General features: G+C 44.9%; 1 protein-coding gene across 1 annotated transcript in view; it reads right to left on the reverse strand.

Annotated features, from left to right (window-relative positions):
- gask1b (golgi associated kinase 1B) overlaps positions 1 to 22894 on the reverse strand; it is a 78878-nt gene that overhangs the window by 23561 nt on the left and 32423 nt on the right. The window contains exon 3 of the mRNA XM_080193469.1: positions 9706 to 9920. Coding sequence (XP_080049595.1) covers positions 9706 to 9920 — 215 coding nt within the window. The remainder of the gene's footprint in view (positions 1 to 9705; positions 9921 to 22894) is intronic.

The raw sequence follows: 22894 nt of genomic DNA on the forward strand, positions 1-22894 counted from the left end.
CGACGGAGGCGGGAGACGGGGTGGGGGAGAATGGAGATGGATTCCATATTGCTCATCCATGGTTCACAGAAGTAGCTGCCCATACAAACCAGCAGATGCCTTGGCTCATGTGTGATTTTGGTGAGGTAGGTATCTGAAACATAACGTTTTCAGCTTATACATGGTGGGAGCAGGTCTGGGCATTCTGGCTTCATTTGAATTGCCAGGGTACCCTTTGGAGAGTAAAGGAACTTTTTTGGATATAGTCCCGGATACATTTGGGATATGCCAGGTTCCGTCATAGTGGGATATCTGTTAAGTGAGCAGTTCAATTGACAGCCCCAAGTAGTCATATCATATAAATATTTCTTTTCATACAGTTAAGTACTTAAATGAAATGAAAGCTTTCTCAGCCTTTTTCATCCTCATTTACATTCCATTTGTCCAATTACAGCCTCCCATCCTCATTGTATAAATTTATGCTGATTTCCTTTGCTCTTAGCTCTGACAAGGGGTCATCCTGACTTGAAACATTGGCTCTATTCTCTCTCCAGAGTTGCTGTCAGGCCTGTTGAGATTTTACAGCATTTTCTGTTTTTGTTTCAGATTCCAGCATCTGCAGTATTTTGCTTTTATTTTACGCAAAAGATTGCTTACAAAAGAGATTGGTTGATGGAATTTCAATTTATTGAATGATTTTTATTAATGAAAGTATTTTTTAAAAATGACATCAATAATGGACACAGAACTTTATTTTACATCAGCGTGACTGTTGTGGTTTGCCCACAGTGGATACTAGACACATTGGTATGGAAAAGACAACAGCAAAAAGTAGTGTTTGGAGCAAGGGTTGGCATAAATAGATACCAAGTTGGCATAGGAGCTGTAAAGAGCCATGGGCTTGAGCAGGTGCATGGATTGGCATGGGGTGTAAAGGACAATGAGGACAATAGGTTTGTTGAGGGGATGGCATAAGATTATGAGGGTCCATGTGGGAGGGTAGAGGGAAATGGGGTGGCACTGGGTAGGAGGGGGCCATGGAGATGGATAGAGAGGCATAGAGTGGCATGCAGGGGATAAGGGGCTACAGGGGTGGATGCAACCATGAGATGGAATATGTTGGCATGGATGGGGCATGGGGAGTGTGTGAGGAGGCGTGAGAGGTGAAAGATGAAGGACTTTTTGTTTTAAAAGACAGAGATAGATAGGTTATTGATTAATAAAGGGATCAGGGCTATGGGGAAAAGGCAGGAGAATGGGGATGAGAAAAAATAACAGCAATGATTGATTGGCAGAGCTATCTTGAGTGGCCTAATTTTGCTCCTATGTCTTATGTTCTTATGGTTTTCTGTATTTTTTATTTTTTAAATAACTTTTGCAAAATAGCTGGGGGAACCAAGGCAGGCCTTCCGCTCAACCCACCTCTGCACCCAGTAGCCCCACATATGTTCCGGGGTGGAGAGCCCAACTTCTAATCCAGATCACCTCCCAGGCACCCCCCAAAACCCCCCCCCCAAATTACTCCCAAGCCCCCCCGCACCCCCCCAAACCCCTCCTCAGGACAAAAACCTGACATTTTGGGTCTCTTTATCCCGGGTCTGCTTTGCAGAGCGAAGAATTATCCATGACCTTGGAGCAAAAGTCCATGCCTTAATTTTACACATATGTTTTTAATTAAAATGTCATCCAATTGGCTAAGCGGTATATCTGATTTGTTACAGATTCATTTTGAAATATTGAATTTTGAGATACAAAATTCAATATTTCGAAGTGGTCTGATTTTGCCATTTTGATTCTGAGTGCTGGGCGAACTTGGATCTGAGAGTGTTTCAGATCTGACTTTTAGAACCGTTCCCTGGCGCCCCCATATACACCCTGCTTGAAAAAAAATCAGCAATGCTGAATCATGCCGCACAAGCCTGTGGACAGGGCTTAATACATCCATTTGGAGCCTTCAACTGCACATGCGCAGATTTAAAAACAATTAAAAAATGCTCCCCTGCCACATCAGGGCCAGATAATGTTTCCCCTGGCCCCCACAAACATCGCCCCATCCCCACAATATAACTGACCCCTTTATACCACCGGCTCCCCCCCCTCACCACTAAGCTATCGCAGCTCCTTACCCTCCTTCCACTGCACCAATTGCATGTAGAGTGTCGACTGATCCCCTCTGTTCCCCCACTGATCACACATAGAGTGGCCCTGCCCCCTGACCCCCTCCACCAGAGATCCATTTGACACACCTTCCTCCCCCTGCCCCACCTGAAAGCCATCTGACCTGCCTCCCCCACCATCACCAATCTGATTCTGAGAGCCACTGGAACCTCTGAACTTACCTCCTCAGAAGATGGAGCGCCCAAATCGGATCTTTGCAGACTATATCTATTTTGCACCAAATCTAGACAGGCCAACGCAGTGGTAAACAGAGAAATGCCAGTAAGTTTGACCGCGCAGCCCACTAAGTCAATTTAAATGCATGTAAATTCATTTAAATTGGTGTCATGCCCGTTTCGGGCACAGTCCAGACAGCAGCCATTTTCAGCCATTGGTAAAGGGGGAACGGAAGCAGAGGCGGGCGCGGATTGCGTTACTCACCTCACGCCCAAATTTACCAAGTTTTCGCACTCAAACATGGGCACAACTGGATGGTAAAATCGGGCCCTTAGCGTCAAAAAATATCAGATCAACATTCCTGAAAACTGGTACAACCAAAAATGTTTGTAATCTACAAACACTCACTTGGTGTTGAATCTATTAAAGGTACAGACAGAGGTTGGCATTCTGCCTTTCATGTGGCATGAAAGATAAAATTATAGATACTTTGATTTATCTTATTAGAGCAACATTATTGGGTAAATTATACACATTGAAGCAGGTTATTTTTTGTCAGTATATGATAAATGCATGAGTGGAAGCCTAACACTGCGCTTCTGGTGTTAGTGTGAGATGATCTCACCTATGTGTCAGGGGACTCACCGACTCATTTCAACCCTGGCTTAACTTTCCATATTTACATGACAAACTTATTCAATGTCACACTTACATCATCGAAATAAAATAGCAGATGATCAACAGCAATTGCTGGAAATGCACAAATAATAAAAATAGAAAATGCTGGGAATATTTAGCAAGTTAGGGATGTAACAGATTTTAAGACCTCTGCACTTGTTTAAAACCATTATATTTCCAACTGTTTTCATTTGGACAAAAGATCCAAATCTTTTGGATGAACTCTATTTCTCATGCTGCTGGACCTAATGACGTTTGGTGACTGTTATCTGATGACTACCTGTGGGAGTCAGAGCCATATTCTCACTTTCCACCAGATTTCCATTATATGGCTAAAGATGAAACCCCGGAATCTCTGGAATCGTGATACAACAGTGGGCAGAAGCATTACTTGGAGCTCACACGTGAGTCTATAGCCTAGCATTTTATTCTCACGTTGGGTCTGCAGAGTTGGGAGAACTCCCAGCTCCACAAAGCCAACCTTTAGAAAATGGCTGCCACCACCCCCTCCCCCCCCCCCCCAACCCACACCCTTTCCATTGGGTTTTCAGTCTGTGGGAGAGGGTAAGAGTAGAAGTTGCAGCAGGCGATTCAGGAAGGAATGAAAAGGCTGTCAGATGCAAAGGGAAGCTCGTCTGAAGGTGAGCTCGGCCTTAGGTCTCCAGAACTATGTCCAAAAATTTTAAAGAAACAAAAAACACACACCCTCACACACTCTCCAAGGCTCATCCATGCCAACATATGCCACCTCATATCTTCTATCCACTCCAGGTCCTTCATGGTCCATTTGCCAACATGGTGCCAATTTATGTCGATCCGTGACCCCACCCATCATCTTTGCCCTTACACCTCCTGTGCCAAATCACCCACTATCCACAATGTGCCAACCTCAGAGCCTATGCAGAGATGTGATAAAATAAAGATCTATAAAATATATTTCTAAGGGCAGAATCTTGTTGAAGTATCATCTCACCTGCGAGCTGGAGAACCAGCAGGAGAACCATGTTGCTTCTTTTCCAGAGGCCCGCCATACCAAATACCAATCAGGCAGTGGTGAGGCCAGCAATGGACCTTCCTCTGGAATCAGGTCCCTAGGGGTGGAAACTTGCCTACCAAGAGCTGCTGGATACTCACAAGATAACAGTTAAAATCACTCAGGTCATTTACCAGCACTGGAACTATCAGAACTTCATAGAATCATAGAATCCCTACAGTGCAGAAAGAGGCCCTTCAGCCCATCGAGTCAGCACCGACCACAATCCTACCCAGGCCCCACCCCATGTCCCTACACATTTACCCGCTAATCCCTTTAACCTACCTATCTCAGGACAATAAGGGGCAATCTTAGCATGGCCAATCAACCTAACCCACACATCTTTGGACTGTGGGAGGAAACCGGAGCGCCCGGTTGTATCAGGGAGCAGACACAAGGAAAACATGCAAACTCCACATAGGCAGCAATCCAAGCCGGGAATCGAACCCAGGTCCCTGGAGCTGTGAAGCAGCAGTGCTAACCACTGTGCTACCCTGCCGCCTATTCATCTGCCGCTATTTTAATCTGTTCCACAAGTGGCAAGAACAAATGGCCAAAGCTACAGCTGAATACCCCCTAACAATGTAAGCACAAGGTTACAAGTCGGATCCGACAGCAGCTTTTACCTGCAGTTTGAATGAGGAGCAACAGTGGGTTTGCCACCAGGCCAATCCAGCAAAAAGGGAAACAGTGACAAAAAACCCCAAAAAGACTGACATTCTCTCTATATTCCTCACAAGATTAGGAGATGTAGAAGGGCTCCTCTGGGGCCCCTCAAGAATCATTAAGACTCTACACAGAAATCAAAGTAGATCTTAGGACTCTCCGAGCCAGTATCTTGCTCCCCGATACAACCCACTCCCTTCCAATCACAGGGAACCGCACGAAGAAACCCAGCAACTAACACTACTACTTAAGTGGTCAATGGGATTAGTCCCTGAGCAGCACAAATATTTGCCACTGATTGGTGACTTAACACCTCAAATGCTGGCAACATTTAAATGAAGCCCAGGAGTTAAGATGCTCTCTTCATTATTGCAATGGATACATTTTGAACTGACATGAAATCTCAATTGCTCAATGAGCCCAATTGCAGACAAAATTGAGGTCTCAGTCTCACAGGTAATGTACTAACTTACTGGGTCACTGATTGTGTTGTTGAGCTAGATATTAGGTACACAATTGTCCTCAGATTTGCTGGAAAAACTCAGGCACCAGAACTCTACCTTCCCACCAACTACGGAATCAGAGCTGGCGAGGTGCAGACAACGGAAATGTCCATTAACCCTGGGTGGGAATTTTTGGCCTTGCTCAAGCGAGGCTACAAAACCCCGCCCAGTAGCTCTGCTACATCATCTCTGGAGAGAGAGACAGAGTTAATGAGGGTGATTCTCCCATCGCACCCCCTAAATTTTTTGGCGGGTCAGGTCGGGAGATGCAAGTGTTCAGAAATTTCGCAAGTTCCCCTGAGCGTTTATAATCCATGTGCATCTCCCAACCGGAAAAAAATGGCGCCACTGGGACCGCGCTAAAATCCATGCTGCTGATTTGCATTACTTACCATACCTTAGCGTGCCATTATTGGGGTTGGCACAGCAATCTCCCACCTCTTTGGCATAATATCACTTTGGCACAAATCAGAGTAGGAATATAAAAGTCTCAACTTGATGTGGCAGCCTTGAACTGGCATGAGGAGGTAAGTGCTGCTAGCGGGGCATGGGGGCTGTTTCAGGCAAGTCCTGGAGATGCCTGGTGGGCTTCCTCCTGCTGTCTTCAGGTGCTGGCCCATGGATCAGTGATATCTGGGGTAGAGGGGTGGGGGGGTTTCTATTTTCTCAGAGTTCTCTGGGTGAGGTTCCATGAAAGAGTCTTACTCAGCCTTCCCCTCCAGGGCAGCATTGTAGCACAGTGTGGGAGGCACAGTCAAGCCTTCCCTCCAGGGCACTCTGCAGTGCCATTGTTTTGCTGCAGAGTGTGGTCAGGGAGTTGACTGAGTGCTGGTGTTCCAGGGTGGGGAAGGAGTGCACCATATACTGACTGAGGTCTAACCAAATGAACCAGCTGCTGCTCCAAGCCGGGGTACAGAGATTCAGACATGGACTGCATGGAATCTGCTGTCACTGGGCACATATCAGTCTGTTCCTGCCCTGTGACAAGGACCTGCAACACATGCCTGTAGCAGATGCTGCAGTTGCACACATAGCAATGGTTCAAGGTGCGCATTGCCCACATCTGCACACCGACCTGCATAATCTCTACCAGCATTTGTCATGATGGGAATCTCACACAACCCTAATTGGGTCATGTGTAGCACCTCCTGGCACAGGCCAGGAGGTGGTGTTGCCAACACCCACAAGTGGGGATACTGGCCCAAGTAAGCAATTGGGGTGGTGCTGCATCTATGCAGCCAATGATAATAGTCCGTCATTCTATGCTGTTTCCAAATCCCACTATGTAGATGGATCTCACACTGATCGATTTGGAGCTGGCCATGTTGCTGGTGGCAGAGGAGGAGGAGGTGGCTCAGGAGGTGGCGGGCATGGAGAGACCGCCACAGAAGCAGCCCCTACTCACCCACCTCTTGGCCCTCAGCAGCAGTCCCTCAGGAAGGAGGTCAAGGGAGTGCTGCTGCGGGCCAGGAGGTGGGTGAGCAAGCTCCTGAGAGGGTGCACAGAAGGCGGAGGGTACCGAGGCCAAGGAGGCACAGGCCTCACAATTCATCTAAGGCCCTCTCAGAGGAGATGTGCCATTGCAGCTTTCTGAGGCCACTGTGCGACTGGCACTGTGTAATGAGGGGGGTGTAACCAACACACATCCACCACACCCCAGGAGCAAGTGCAGCTACTATTCCCCCTCTAAACCAACCTGGGCCTGTCATCCCACTACCATATCCCCCAGAAACATCCGACCCTATTAATGTAGCTGCGTTGGCAATGGTTGCGAGTCTTGGTTGAAGGCTGGAGGACGATGACGACTCACTGTCATCATCTGGGATCCAGCCCCTGGTGCCACTCAAGGCTGACACCTACCTGTACTCCGAACACACCTGGCACCTCAGGAGAGGGGCGGCCACTCACTCCTGAATCTTTACACCTCCAGCTCTTTTCAGGCACCCAATGGCGACCGAGTTGAGATCTCCCAGATCTCTGTGCACAGATGTGTGCGGCAGGTCACAGATGCCCTGTGTGCCCAGGCAGGGCAATACGTAAATTTTGATGTGGGCTTTGCTTCCGTTGTTGGGATTCCCAATGTCCAGGGAGCAGTGGACGGGACACATATTGCACTGCAGGCCCCACATGCAGGACCACAGCAAATTGTGAACAAAAAGAGGTTCCACTCTCTGAACGTCCAAACTGTCTGCGAACATCAAATGAGGATCATGCAGGTCGATACATGCCATCCTGGGAGTGTCCATGACAGCTTTTTGCTCAGACAGTCAGACATCCCCGGGCTCTTTGAAGACCAGTCCAGGCTCCCAGGATGGCTACTAGGTGATAAAAGTTGCCCGCTAAGGTCATGGCTGATGACGCCTGTGCGGAGGCCCGAAACCAAGGTGGCGACCCGCGACAGTGGGGCCCAAGCAGCCAACCGACCCATCGTAGCACGGTGTATTGGCCTGCTGAAGATGCAGTTCTGCTGCTTGGATCACTCTAGGGGACCTTACAGTATGACCCTCTGCATGCTTCACACATCATCATCATTTGCTGCACTCTGCACAACATAGCCTAGTAGCGGGGTGGGGTTACCAGCTGAAGCAGGAGGAGGAGCGGCAAGGGGGCGAAGTAGACATCCTGCCTTATAAAGAGCCAGAGGAAAAGGGCGGGCAGCAATGGCAGGTGTCCAGCAGGGAAGGGCAACAAGGGAAGCTTTGATTGCAACCTGCTTCACCTCGCTGGTGCTGTGTAGTGAGGGGGCTGCAACCAACACACATCCACCACACCCCAGGAGCAAGTGCAGCTGCTATTCCCCCTCCAAACCAACGTCATCCCACTACCATATCCCCCAGAAACATCCGACCCTATTAATGTAGCTGGGTTAGAACATAATAAGAACATAAGAAATAGGAGCAGGAGTAGGCCATCTAGCCCTTCGAGCCTGCCCCGCCATTCAATAAGATCATGGCTGATCTGTCGTGGCTCAGTTCCACTTTCCCGCCCTCTCCCCATAACCCTTAATCCCTTCTCTTATCAAAAACCCATCAACCCGCTTCTTAAAAATATTTAGCGAGGCAGCCTCCACCACTTCAACGGGCAGAGAATTCCAGAGATTCACCACCCTTTGAGTGAAGAAGTTCCTCCTCAACTCCGTTCTAAACCGCCTCCCCTTTATCTTGAGGCTGTGCCCCCTAGTCCTACTGTCTTTTTTGAGCGGGAAGAGTCTCTCCACCTCTATCCTATCCATCCCATTCATCATCTTATACGTCTCAATGAGATCTCCCCTCATTCTTCTAAACTCTAACGAGTACAAGCCTAGTTTATTCAGCCTCTCCTCATAGCTCAATCCCCTCAACTCCGGTATCAGCCTAGTAAACCTCCTCTGCACTCCCTCCAGGGCCAAAATATCCTTGCGCAGGTGCGGCGCCCAAAACTGCACACAGTACTCCAGCTGCGGCCTCACCAATGCCCTATACAGCTGCAGCAAGACCTCCCTACTTTTATATTCAATCCCCCTCGCTATGAAGGCCAGCATCCCATTCGCCTTCCTGACCACCTGCTGCACCTGCAAGCTGGGTTTTTGCGATTCATGCACAAGGACCCCGAGGTCCCTCTGCACCGTCGCCTGCTGCAGTTTTTCGCCTTATTTGCAATGGTTGCGAGTCTTGGTTGAAGGCTGGAGGATGATGACAACTCACTGTCATCATCTGGGATCCTGTCCCTGGTGCCACTCAAGTCTGACACCTACCTGTACTCCGAATGCATGCTGCCACCCTCGCCTATGTAGCTGTAAGGATTGGGGACACATATTTTTTGGCCAATGTGGTGGGGGGAGGGGAGATAGGGGGTGTGTGGGTGGTGACTTGCACCAAGGATCTGGTGGATGTTGGGGAAGGTAGGGCAAGCACTCTGAAACATGTGGCTGAGTCTCCAACCTCAACAAACAGCAGTAGAATTTATAGTTTCCTGATCTCCTGCCATCACTTTGACAAGGCCACAGAGAAGTGGTAAATGGCTGTTTATGTTTTTTTCTGGGACTTTCATTACTCTCCCATTGATATTTTGTTGAATAGTTAGAGAAAGTAATGGGACAAGTCACTCTATTTTTATGATTTGTCACATTTAGCACAGGAGGAAATCCTCAGTTCATTGACTTGGCTCAAAAACTCACAAAATAGCCAGAGAAGCACCATAAATGGTTGTAAATGACTGTTTATGCTGAGGATCTATTGATCTTCCATCACAGTTACAGTACAAAGCAACAGGAACCCATTGCAAAATTTAGCAACCCAAAAGTGTAAACTCTTCAATTCTCTGTCATTGATATTTTTCTACTCATCGAATAAGAGCATTTACCATGATATAAATCTAATTAATTATAAATTTAACTCTAGCAAGAAAGTCAATACATAGGAAGAAGTATCACCAACAGGCATAAAATATCATTAGCAAAAAACATTTTGATCTATTTTGGAGGAAATTCTTCATGGAATCAGGAATGGACAATACTGTCAAATTGTTCCTTACCTGCAGTAGAAAATCAAAAAGAGCTAGTTTGCACCATTCATAGTGATGAATATCAGTACAACGCCAATCTGGTTTAGGAACTTTGCCATGGGCCCAACACTTCCATTTTAGCGATTGCTGATAAGATATCCAATTCAATTTGACTGTAGATTGAGTGTCATTGTCAGCCATTGACAAGGAAGGATCCCAGATAATAACAGGTCGAGGTAGGTCACCTTTGAAACAGGAAAAAATGTTTTAGGTTTGTCTAATTTACAAAGAGTTCACCAGCAAACACAGACGATGCACAATATCAGAATGGAATCACTTAGAGAGAGCATTTAGTTTTTTTTTTAAAAGTGTATCTTCACACACACATTTTTTCCCTCCAGGAAGTATTCCTGAGCTGATTATCAGGCTATTGAACCACATCATTAACACTCCTTCCATGGCTAACAATCCCTGATACTGGGTTGGAACCCAGAGCTTCTGGTTCAGAGTGGGGACACGATCATTGTGCCACAACACCATTCTTGTCCACTTAGTGAGAATATGTAGTTTCAAAATATAGTGCTCCAAGATATGTATATAATGCCTCTGAAGTTGTAGGAGATTTCAAAGTACTTTACAACTAATTAATTATCTCTTTATTTAAGTGTTTTTTTTATTCTGTCAGCATACACAATAGTCAAATGGTGCCCAGCAAAATTCCGCAAAGCCAAGATATAATCACAGAAATCACCAAAATTTTACAGTGCAGAGAGAACGTTTGGTCTATCATGTCTGCTTCTGCTCTGGAAATGAGCAATTCACTTAATGCCATTCTTCTGCCTTCACCGCGTAATCCTGCACATTCTTCCCTTTCAGATAACAGACTTTTTGAATGCTCATTTGAATCTGCCTGAATGGCAGCGTGGACCTTAACCACTCCCTGCGAGTAAAAGGTTTTATTCATGTCACTTTTACTTCGTCTGTCAGTCCTATAGCCAGAATAGCCTGAAAATCTGCTTTCGTGTTGCTGCTTGCAGTTTGAGTATTGTCCAGGACACTGGGAGCTCTGATTTCTCATTCAAAAGTTGTCATGGGATGTTGAAAATTCACCAGAATTTGTAGATAAGTAGATAACGTCTTCAATAATGCATTATATCATCAAGTTCTGCAATGAGATTTGAGGCCTTGATATTTCTAGAAATATGGGCAAACTGTAAGGGAACACAGTAGCATAGCAGCATGGCACGGATTGGGGGACACTGGGGGGAGATGCACAGCAATCAGGAAGGAGGGAATAATCGTAACAATTTGTAGGAGAGGAGCTTATGATCAACAGAAAAGAGGTCAAATGTTTTCTTGAAGGGCAGTGGGGAATATTCTCCTCCTCATGTTCCAGATGGAGTGCTGGAGGAAGCACTTATCTTCTGGAGCCTGTACGTCCTGCCTCTATTTTACTGCCAGCTATCCCGAGTGAGAATCCTAGTCAGCTACTGTTCAATTTAAATATGTCTCCCAATTCACACTCTGGGAACCTGATATCAATATGTTTATGAAGTGCCCTGCTCGTCAATAGTGGACACTTGCACAACATGCAACTATCATTAAAATGGCAATGTGCACGTACAAGGGGGTTTGAGAACACATTCCCATTTTCACATTCCTAACCTAATCCTCTCCCGCCTGTTGGAGGGGGTGTTCATGTCAATACCTTGAACTCAGACTTTTTTAACTCAAAAGATGAAAATGTTGTCAAATGAATGGAAATGGGGAAGATGGGAACGCAGCCCGTGATTCACCCTTTTTGAATCAAAGTGCCCTTTTTGAATTGAAGAAAATCAGAGTGTTTCCCACTGGCATTAGCAGAGCAATGAGGTGGGATTCTCACACCTGAGTGATGCAAATGTATACATCACGGAAAACATCTCTGCCAGCCTGGTTGTTCAGAGATCAGGATGTCCTTTTGAAAAGGATGCCCCTCTGGATGCTGACCTGAGGGACATCCTTCCTCCTACCACAGAAAGAACTGACCAACCCTACCCCCACCTCACAGCACATGAATATGAAATCCCCCCCTCCACCCCCGGAAAAGGCCTCAATGCCTGCCCACCCACAAGAAAGACATTCATAGATGCATCCCCTTTGGTTCACTACTACAGGCAACTTCAAAGCAGCTTTCAGTTCCACTTTTATATAAACATTACGGTTAGGAACAATGGGGGTTAATTCAAACGTATTCAACCATGAAGCAAAATATAAAACACTGCATGCTATGCAAAAACCATTAGGCTGTAAAACAAACATTTGTTAGGCTACGCAATGAAATTGAATGAAAATAAAAGTTCTGAAAGGAAAGTAATGCACTTCAATGGATTTCTAAGGGTTTTGCTTTCGAGGAAGGCTCAGAGACTAGGAATAAATGCAGAGTTAAAAAAATGGGGCTGAGTGAGCAGCTGTGAAGAAGGGAACACTCCCCTGCCCCCCAGTGAAAGTGATTTCTCCTGTTAGTCAAAAGAATTGAAAGGGGTCTCCCCAAACATGCAGCTTCTTAGACAGATAAAGGGGTATCCTTTCTATAGAATGGAATACTGCTGGGATTTGGAAGTATGCCATTATCTAGAGTGCATGGACATTAAAGTGTCCAGCCAATTTCAAAGTATTTACAGTCCACAGACCAGAAAAAGGGCTTTGATCAGAAGGATGAAATCACCATGCCGAGAAGAAAAAACTCTAAAAATCAAAACTATTCAAAAAAAAAGTGTATCCAGCGTCATTAGTCAGAAGATTCAAATGCTGAGAGAAGTACCAGTATTATGAGGCAGTAGGAAATATGCAAGAATAGCTTATATATTTCCTCTGAGAATTATCCTTATTTAACTATTTGCTGTGCTCAATTATATATCAATTTTAAATAAGGCTCACAGGAGCATTATAAAGTAGAATACGACACTGAGCCACATGAGATGCCAGACAGACAATCAAAAGCTTGGTGGCTTTAGGGAGTATTTGAAAAGCAGAAAACGAGTCAGGGAGGCAGATGGGAATTTCAAAGCTCAGGCCCAGGGCAGCTAAGGGTAACGCCACCTATGCTGGAGCAATTAAAGTTGGGAAGGTTCCAGAAGTCAGAATGAGATGAGTGCAGATGTGTCAGCGGGTTGTAGGTTTAGAGGAGATTTAGAAGAGATAGGGAGGGATGAGTTAATGGAAAGATTTGAAAACAGGATGCTCATTTGAAAATCATTACATTGTTTGACTGGGTGTCAATGAATTTTGACAAGCATGGGGTGGTGGGTGAACAGGACTTGGTGTAAGGATACAGGCAGCAGGGTTTTGGCTGACCTCAACTTTACAGAGGGCCAAGGCAGCTAAGAGTGTAATGGAATTGTCAAATCGGGAGATAAGGGTAAAATAGATGAGGGACTTAACGTCAGATGGGCTGAGGTAAGGGCAATGTCAGATGATGCCATTATATGACATGGCTAGTCTCAATTATGTCATGGGTTTGTGTTAGAAGCTTATCTCAGGTTCAGATTGCAAACATAAAAGCAAAATACTGCAGATGCTGGAACCTGAAACAAAAACAGAAAATGTTGGAAAATTACAGCAGATCTGTTAGCATTTGTGGGGAGAGAATAGAACCAACATTTTGAGTCTAGTTGATCCTCCATCAAAGTCTGACGGAGAGTCATCTGGACTCAAAATGTTGACTCTAATCTCTCCCCACAGATGCTATCAGACCTGCTGAGAGATTTTCCAGCATTTTCTGTTTTTGTTTCAGATTGCAAACAGTCTGGCTCAATCTTAGACTGTTGTCAGGGAAAGGGATAGAGTCTGTAGCTGGAAAATGAAGTTTGGAATGGAACTGTAGATAATGGTTTCAGTCTTCCAATGATTAATTGGAGGACATTTCTGCTCATCCAGTCCTGAATGCTGGACAAGCAGTTTGATAATTTAGCAACAGTGGAGGAGTTGAGACAGAAGATGATGAGGTATGTCTAGAATCATAGAACCCTATAGTGCAGAAAGAGGCCATTCGGCCCATCGAGTCTTCATCGACCACAATCCCACCCAGGCCCTACTCCCATATCCCTACATATTTTACCCACTAATCCCTCTAACCTAAGCAATTTTAGCATGGCCAATTAACCTAACCTGCACATCTTTGGTCTCTGGGAGGAAACCAGAGCACCCAGAGGAAACCCATGCAGACATGAGGAGAATGTGCAAATTCTACACAGATAGTGACCTGAGCCAGGAATTGAACCCAGGCCCCTGGAGCTGTGATGCAACAGCGCTAACCACTGTGCTACCGTGCCACCACAGAGGTTTTCAGCATATATGTAAAAATCAACGGAGTGCTTTTGGATGACATTGCAAGGGACAGCATGTAAATGAGAAATGGGAGAGGGCAAAGGGTCAATCCTTGTTTGAACTCCAGAGGTAATGGAGCAGGAGCAGGAAGAGAAGCTATTGCGAGTATTACCAGATCAGCCAAACTTCCTGAACAATATGTACAGAAATATAAAATCAATACAATCAAAAAAAAGGATAATATTTCACATGAAGCTTTGATGTAAAAAAACTGCATTACCAGTTTTAATGTCATCGTGTCATTAGCAGAAATGCTACAGAAGCAAATTATAAAAGCGGTGTTTCACAAAGAACTTTAAACCACAAACCTTATGGGATAGGTCCTGCAAAAGAGATTTTAAACTGCATAGCCTATGTCAGAGGTTGTGCCAAATCTGTCTGAGTACCTTGGCTCCAGATAAAAGTACAGGCAAACAAGGCAGAATTCTGATCAAAGTATAGAATTCCAATCTACCAGAATATCCCATGTGTACAGCACCTGTATCTCTTTCCAAATCAACATTTAAGGATACACCAGAGTCAAAATGGCAGAAATATTTCAGGAGTGAGTACGCATTAAGGTTTAATGGCTCTGCTTCAGATTGCCACTGGACTAAACACTAACTTTAAATTGCATGTGTGGGTATTTTTAATCAGGAGGCTTTGCTGTGCACACTTAAGAGGAAAATAATTATTAGAGAGTGGCTATTTATGATTAATAAACTTTCAATATGTTGTCCGTTTAAGTGCAAGCAAATGATTTTATGTTTGCTGACTCACTAGAGTTTTATTTTTGTTAATAAACATCACCCAAAGTACTGTCAGTTCATTGTTGTAGTGAATATTTTCACTGCAATGATATTGTAATTGGGGGGGTGGTGAATCAATAGCATGTTTTACAAAGAACAAAGAACAGTACAGGAACAGGCCCTTTGGCCCACCAAGTCTGTACCGACACAAATGCCTCTCTAATCTAATATTTTCTTGCCTCCATGTAGTCAATACCCCTCTGTTCCTGCCAATTCATGTATCTGTCAAGATGCCTCTTGAATGTTGCTACAGAATCTGCTTCCACCCCTCCTCCAGCAGTGCACCCCAGGCATTCGCTACCTTCTGTGTGAAAAACTTGCCCCTTACATCTCTTTTAAACTTTCCTCCCATCACTCTCAACCTATGCCCCTGAGTAATTGACCCTTCAACCCTCTGACCTGTCCACTCTATCCAGCTCTATCCAAGCCTGCCATCATCTTATAAATCTCTATCAGAGGATCCCCCTACATCCTCTGATGCTCCAATGAAAACAATCCAAATTTGTTTAATCTTTCTTCATAGTCTATATCCTCCAAACCAGGTAGCATCCTGGTAAATCTCTTTTGCATACTTTCCAAGGTGTCAACATCCTTCCAGTAGTGTGGCAACCAGAATTGTACGCAATACTCCAAATGGAGCCGAATCAAAATCTTACACAGTTGCAACATGATTTTCCAATTCCTATACTCAACGCCCCGACCAATGAAGGCCAGCATACCATATGCCTTCTTGACCACCTTGTCCATCTGAGTTGCCAGCTTCAGGGAACTATGGATCTGCATGGCCAGATCCCTCTGAATGCTAATCTTTCTAAGGGCTCTACCATTTACTGTATACTTGGCTAAGATCAAGTGTAGTATCGACATGCTGCACTTGGTTGAAGTCATTAGGTTACATTTCAGCTTCATTTGAAGCAATTTTTTAAAGCAGCATCTCCGCCTTTTGGCTAAGATGCAAATGAGATCAAGCCTTGGAGGAGGAGCTACACCTACTCCAATCAGCTTGGATCATGTAGATCAAGCCCAAGACAGGAGGTGAGAGCTCTGTCTTGTCATCTTGGATCGGGAATGTCTCAACTTGTTGGGACTCTGAATTGGCTTTAATTTGACTTGATTGGATTGGAATAAAGTAAACAAAAAAAAATGATAAAACATGATAATGACATCAACTATGATAAAACATCAATTCAAGTTGTTTGGCAGGAAGTATGTGCTGATGTAAGATTTTAAATTATATATAAAGTGTACAAAAATTAAAGTAAAAATATAAAAAGCAAAAATTAACATGCAACTTTAAAACAAATAGTGATTGCATTTTATTCCAGTTACCTTCTTATTCAGATTTACTCAAATTCTACATTTACTTTTCATATTATGTAGTCGGTAAAATGAGTGAGAGTTAATGAATGGCTCCTTTTACATCTTTATTGGTTGTTTTATAAGAATAAAATATATAAATGATTTGGAGGAAAATGTAGGTAGTCTGATTAGTAAATTTCCAGATGATACAAAATTGGGGGAGTAGTGGATAGCGAGGAAGATTGTCAAACATTTCTTCTTTCATTCCTCAATTAAGGATTCCCCATCACCCCCCCCACCCCGCCCCACCACTGTAGATGACAAGGCCCTCAACAATGTCCTCCATATTTCCCCACATCTCTACTGTCAGCCCTTTCATCCTCTCTCTAAACTGCGATAGGTTCCCCTTGTCCTCACATTCCTCCCCTCCAGCCTCTGAATTCAACAGATAATTTTCCATCATTTCCATTACCTCCAACATGATATTAACACCCAAAACACCTTCTCCCTCCTCTTTTTGCATTCTGGAGGGACTATTCCTCCATGATATCCTGGTTCATTCCTCTATTACCCCTAACATTCCTTCCCAGGGCATCTTTCCATTCAATCACAGTAGATGTCATACCTGCCCTTTTAGCTCCTCTCTCCTTCCCGTCCAAGGCTCCAAACATTCCTTCCAGATTGAAACAGCAATTTATGTGCACATTCTTCAATCTATTGTATTCTCTGCTCACAGTGTGGTCTTCCTCAATGAAGCACATCCATTGCTGCTTTCTGGGTCATCATATTTGTCCTGTACCATGGACCAAATCAGAAATACATAGACTAATGGATGTGACTGCATCGTGGAACAAAGAGTCCAGGTAACCATCCCAGCTCCATACTTCCACCACTGATGCACCACTGTGTCGGCAGCTTGGACCCAGACTCCAGCTCAATAGCTTTAAGCTGAAATTCCTCAAGATGTGAACACTTACTATAGATTAAGGGCAAAACGGTGGCACAGTAGTTAGCACTTCTACCTCACAGCACCAGGGACCCGGGTTCAACTCCCAGTTTGGATCACTGTCTGTGTGGAGTTTACACATTCTCCCTGTGTCTGCGTGGGTTTCCTCCGGGTGTTCCAGTTTCTTCCCACAGTCCAAAGATGAGCTGGTTAGGTTGATTGACCGTGTTAAATTGACCCTAGTGTCGGGGGATTAGCAGGGTAAATATGCGGGGTTATGGAAATAGGGCTTAGGTGGGATTGTAGTCAGTGCAGACTTGATGGGCTGAATAGCCACCTTCTGCACTGTAGGGATTCTATGATTCTATTCTATGATTTTGTTGGCATGAATCACTCTGCTATCAACAAGTTCCCACATGCTAGGTCTGCAATTAATCAAATACCTTGTCATCTTTACTTTTTTTTAACTAAATTTTCAGGTTTAGAAATATCTGATATCTGTGACGCAACACGGTTTCATTAAAGGGAAGTCGTGTCTGACAAATTTACTGGAGTTCTATGAGGATGTGTCTAGGGCAGTGGATAGAGGAGAGCCGGTGGATGTGGTCTTTCTGGATTTTCAGAAGGCGTTTGACAAGGTACCTCACAAGAGGTTATTGCAGAAGGTCAGGGGACATGGAGTTGGGGGTAGGGTGTTAGCGTGGATAGAGGATTGGTTGTCAAATAGGAGGCAGAGAGTGGGGGTCAATGGGTGCTATTCGGATTGGCGGTTGGTGACTAGTGGGGTGCCCCAGGGGTCGGTGCTGGGGCCTCAGCTATTTACCATTTATATAGATGATCTGGAGGAGGGAACCGAGTGCAGGGTGTCGAAATTTGCTGATGACACCAAGATTGGGGGAAAGGCAAATTGTGCGGAGGGTGTGGAGAGTCTGCAGAAGGATCTAGATAGGCTGGGCGAATGGGCCAGGAAATGGCAAATGGAATTTAATGTTGGCAAGTGCGAGGTGGTCCACTTTGGTAGGAAGAATGGTAGGAAGGACTATTACTTACGTGGCGAAAAACTGCAGCAGGCGACGGTGCAGAGGGACCTCGGGGTCCTTGTGCATGAGTCGCAAAAACCCAGCTTGCAGGTGCAGCAGGTGGTCAGGAAGGCGAATGGGATGCTGGCCTTCATAGCGAGGGGGATTGAATATAAAAGTAGGGAGGTCTTGCTGCAGCTGTATAGGGCATTGGTGAGGCCGCAGCTGGAGTACTGTGTGCAGTTTTGGGCGCCGCACCTGCGCAAGGATATTTTGGCCCTGGAGGGAGTGCAGAGGAGGTTTACTAGGCTGATACCGGAGTTGAGGGGATTGAGCTATGAGGAGAGGCTGAATAAACTAGGCTTGTACTCGTTAGAGTTTAGAAGAATGAGGGGAGATCTCATTGAGACGTATAAGATGATGAATGGGATGGATAGGATAGAGGTGGAGAGACTCTTCCCGCTCAAAAAAGACAGTAGGACGAGGGGGCACAGCCTCAAGATAAAGGGGAGGCGGTTTAGAACGGAGTTGAGGAGGAACTTCTTCACTCAAAGGGTGGTGAATCTCTGGAATTCTCTGCCCGTTGAAGTGGTGGAGGCTGCCTCGCTAAATATTTTTAAGAAGCGGGTTGATGGGTTCTTGATAAGAGAGGGGATTAAGGGTTATGGGGAGAGGGCGGGAAAGTGGAACTGAGCCACAACAGATCAGCCATGATCTTATTGAATGGCGGGGCAGGCTCGAAGGGCTAGATGGCCTACTCCTGCTCCTATTTCTTATGTTCTTATGTTCTTATATTATATATAAAGACAAATAAAATAGATATAGTGCAAAAGGAGGCCATTCAGCCCATTGTGTCAATGTGAGCCCTCTGAAGCAAAAATTCACCTTGAGCCACTCCTTTGCCTTTTCCCCTGAGCCTTGCATTTTTTCCTTTCAGATAATAATCTAATTCCTTTTTTAAGCCCTTAGTTGACTCTGCCTCCATCACACTCTCCCACAAGTGACCCAGACTCTGCCATGCTCTCAGGCAGTGACTCTGTCTCCACCACACCCTCAGACAGTAACTCTGCCTCCACCATACTCTCAGGCGGTGATTCTGTCTCCACCACACTCTCAAAAAGTGACTCTGTCTCTACCACATTTTCAGACAGTAACTCTATCTCCATCGCAGTCTCAGACAGTGGATCTGCCTCCACCACACTCTCACACAAGTGACTCTGCCTCCACCATACTCTCAGGCAGTAACCCTGTCTCCACCATACTCTCAGACAGTGACCCTGTCTTCACCATGCTGTCAGACAGTGATTCTGCCTCCACCACATTCTCATACAGTGACCCTGTGTCCACTACACTCTCAGATAGTGACTGTTTCCACTACACTCTCAGACAGTAACTCTGCCTCCATTCACACTCTCACACAGTGCTCCTGTTTCTACCACACTCTCAGTTACTCTGTCTCCACCACAATCTAAGGCAGTATATTCCAGATCCTAACCACTCGCAATAAAAAACGTTTATCCCCAGGTCATCATTGTTTCTATTACCCTAATTCTGTTCCCTCTGCTTCTCGATCACTCCATTCATGGGACTAGTTTATCGCTATTTACTTTGTCTGGACTCCTCATAAATTTGAATACCTTCATCAAATTTCTTCTCAATCTTCTCTTTTCTAAGGAGAACAGTCCTAACTTCTCCAATCTATCTGCCTAATTAAAGCTCCTGCTTCCTGGGACAATTCTTGTGAATCTTTCCTGTAGCTGGTGTCTGGAGCTGGACACAATACTCCATTTGAAGCTGAACAAAGTGTATTATACAGATTTAACCTAAATTCCTACCTTTTGTACTCAATGTGCCAATTTCTAAATCCCAGCATACCATACATTTTATTCACTTTCTCAACCTGTCCTGCCACATCTTGACAAGCACTTAATTAGATTTTAAATTTGGATTCCAGCCCTCCTCTACCCAATGGATTATTGCCGGTGTCAGAATTGATTTCTTGACATCAGCATGCAGGTATTTTTGGAGTTCTGCCCACTCCTGTTCCTCATTTGGTTGGAGTCTTGAAAATTCAGCCCTAGTCATCAACTTTGCAACATAAGTATTCATGACATCAGTGGAATAAAGAACTACTTTATGGTTTCAAAGGCTTAAACAACTCAGTAGCAGAATTGAAAAAGTGAAAATTCAGTTTCCTTCTGTTCTACACCATATTCATACTAGTCTCAAGCACAGCAGCCAGCAAGCTACAACCTGCCACGGGAGTTGGGAATGTACATAAAGAGCAATGGCTGAAAGTGCATTGCTCTTTACAAAGGTACATGCAAACATTACCAAACCCATTTCCAAACAGATGCATAAACTGGATTTTTTAAATATGACCTATATTGGAGTTTTCTGTAACAACTATACCTTTAACCAATACATACTCCTGTGTATCCCTCTTCCCATCGCTTTGCATTTTTCTATGGGGGGGCGGGTGCACGGTGGTATAGTGGTTAGCACTGCTGCCTCACAGGGCCAGGGTCCCGGGTTCAATTCAGACCTTGGGTGACTGCCTGTGTGTAGTTTGCGCGTTCTCCCTGTGCTTTTGTGCGTTTCCTAGGTTGCTCTGGTTTCTTCCCAAAGTCCAAAGATGTTTAGTTTAGGTTGTTTGGCCATAATAAATTGACCCTTAGTGTTAGGGGGATTAGCAGAGTAAATACCTGGTGTTACGGGGATAAGGCCTGGGTGGGATTGTTGTCAGTGCAGGCTCGATGGGCCGAACGACCTCCTTCTGGATTCTATGCTTCTATTTACAGTAATTGGTTACGAGACAATGGACATGAGATTAAACTCAGCAGGTGTCATTTGGGGACTAAAATGGTGCCTACTGTGCACACATTTCTGCCACAATTCACTCCGGTTGCCATTTTGGTGAAGGAGTTAGTGTATACAGATAACATCCATTAGAAATATGCAGAGCAGGCAGACTGTGACTTCAATCAGCCTGCAGTGTTGATGTGATGCTAACACTGCCATTTTGGAGCTCCGCACTCTCGCTGATGCCCTCTTTTAATCTCACAAAACTGAACATGCATAAAGCAGCAGAAAGGACTGACGAGTATCAATGCTATATGAAGAGTTCAATAAGTGCTTTGTTGCTGATTGATTTGTTAAGGCTGCTGCTATGACTTTACACATTTTGATGCTTCCCACAGTTCTTTCAAAAGTCTACAGGAGTGTAGATGTTGAAGGGTTTTGTGATGGCTTCAAGACTTCTATACAAACAAATTTCTGACAGACATGGGCACACTTGTAAGCGTTCACCATGGAATAAAGCATGATTGAACAAATGAACAGAGTATTCACAGAGCAGGACAAGCTGCTAGAAGTGGGTGGGAGGGGAGAAATAAACATAGAAAAAGGAGGCAGGAGTAGGTCATTTGGACTTTCAAGCCTGATTTGATTTTGATTTGATTTATTATTGTCACATGTAGTAACATACAGTGAAAAGTATTATTTCTTGCGCATTATATAGACGAAACATATCATTCATACAGAAGGAAATAAGAAAGTGCAGAATGTAGTGCTACAGTCACAGCTAGGGTGTAGAGAAAGATCAACTTAATGCAAGGTAGGTCCATTCAAAAGTCTGACAGCAGCAGGGAAGAAATTGTTCTTAAGTCAATTGGGACGTGACCCCAAACTTTTGTATCTTTTTCCCGAAGAAAGAAGGTGGAAGAGAGAATGTCCTGGATGTGTGGGGTCCTTAATAATGCTGGCTGCTTTGCCGAGGCAGTGGGAAGTGTAGACAGAGTCAATTGATGGGAGGCTGGTTTGCGTGATGGATTGGGTTACACTCACAACTTTTCATAGTTCCTTGTGGTCTTGGGCAGAGCAAGAGCCACACCAAGCTGTGATATAACCAGAAAGAATGCTTTCTATGGTGCATCTGTAAAAGTTGGTGAGAGTTGTAGTTGACTACGCCAAATTTCCTTAGTCTTCTGAGAAAGTAGAGGCGTTGGTGGGCTTTCTTAACTATAGTGTCGGACTGGGGTGGGACCAGGAAAGGTTGTTGATGATCTGGACATCTAAAAACTTGAAGCTCTCGACTCATTCTACTTCATCTCCGTTGATGTAGACAGGGGCATCATAGAATCATAGAACCCTACAGTGCAGAAAGAGGCCCTTTGGCCCATCGAGTCTGCACCAAACACAATCCCACCCAGGCCCTACCCCCATATCCCTACATATTTTACCCACTAATCCCTCTAAGCTATGCATCCCAGGACACTAAGGGGCAATTTTTTTTAGCATGGCCAATAAACCTAACCCGCACATCTTTGAACTGTGGGAGGAAACCAGAGTACCCAGAGGAAACCCATGCAGACACGAGGAGAATGTGCAAACTCCACACAGACAGTGACCCGAGTCGGGAATCAAACCTAGGTCTCCGGAGCTGTGAAGCAGCAGTGCTAACCATTGTGCTCCTATGCCGCCTACTGTGCATGTCTCTTTACACTTCCTGAAGTCAATGACAATCTCCTTCATTTTGTTGACATTGAGGGAGCGATTATTGCTGCCGCACCAGTTCACCAGATTCTCCGTCTCATTCCTGTACTCTGTCTTGTCATTGTTTGAGATCTGACCCACTACTGTGATGTCGTCAGCAAACTTGAAAATGGAATTGGAGGGGAATTTGGCCACACAGTCATAGGTGTATGATGCCTGCTCGCCATTCATTATGACCATGACTGATCATCCACTCAATGGCCTGATCACACCTTCCCCCACCCCATATCCTTTGTTCCCCTTCA

The sequence above is a fragment of the Carcharhinus amblyrhynchos genome, chromosome 1, assembly GCF_965287045.1.
Source record: "Carcharhinus amblyrhynchos chromosome 1, sCarAmb.v2.hapA, whole genome shotgun sequence".
Classification (NCBI taxonomy): Eukaryota; Metazoa; Chordata; class Chondrichthyes; order Carcharhiniformes; family Carcharhinidae; genus Carcharhinus; species Carcharhinus amblyrhynchos.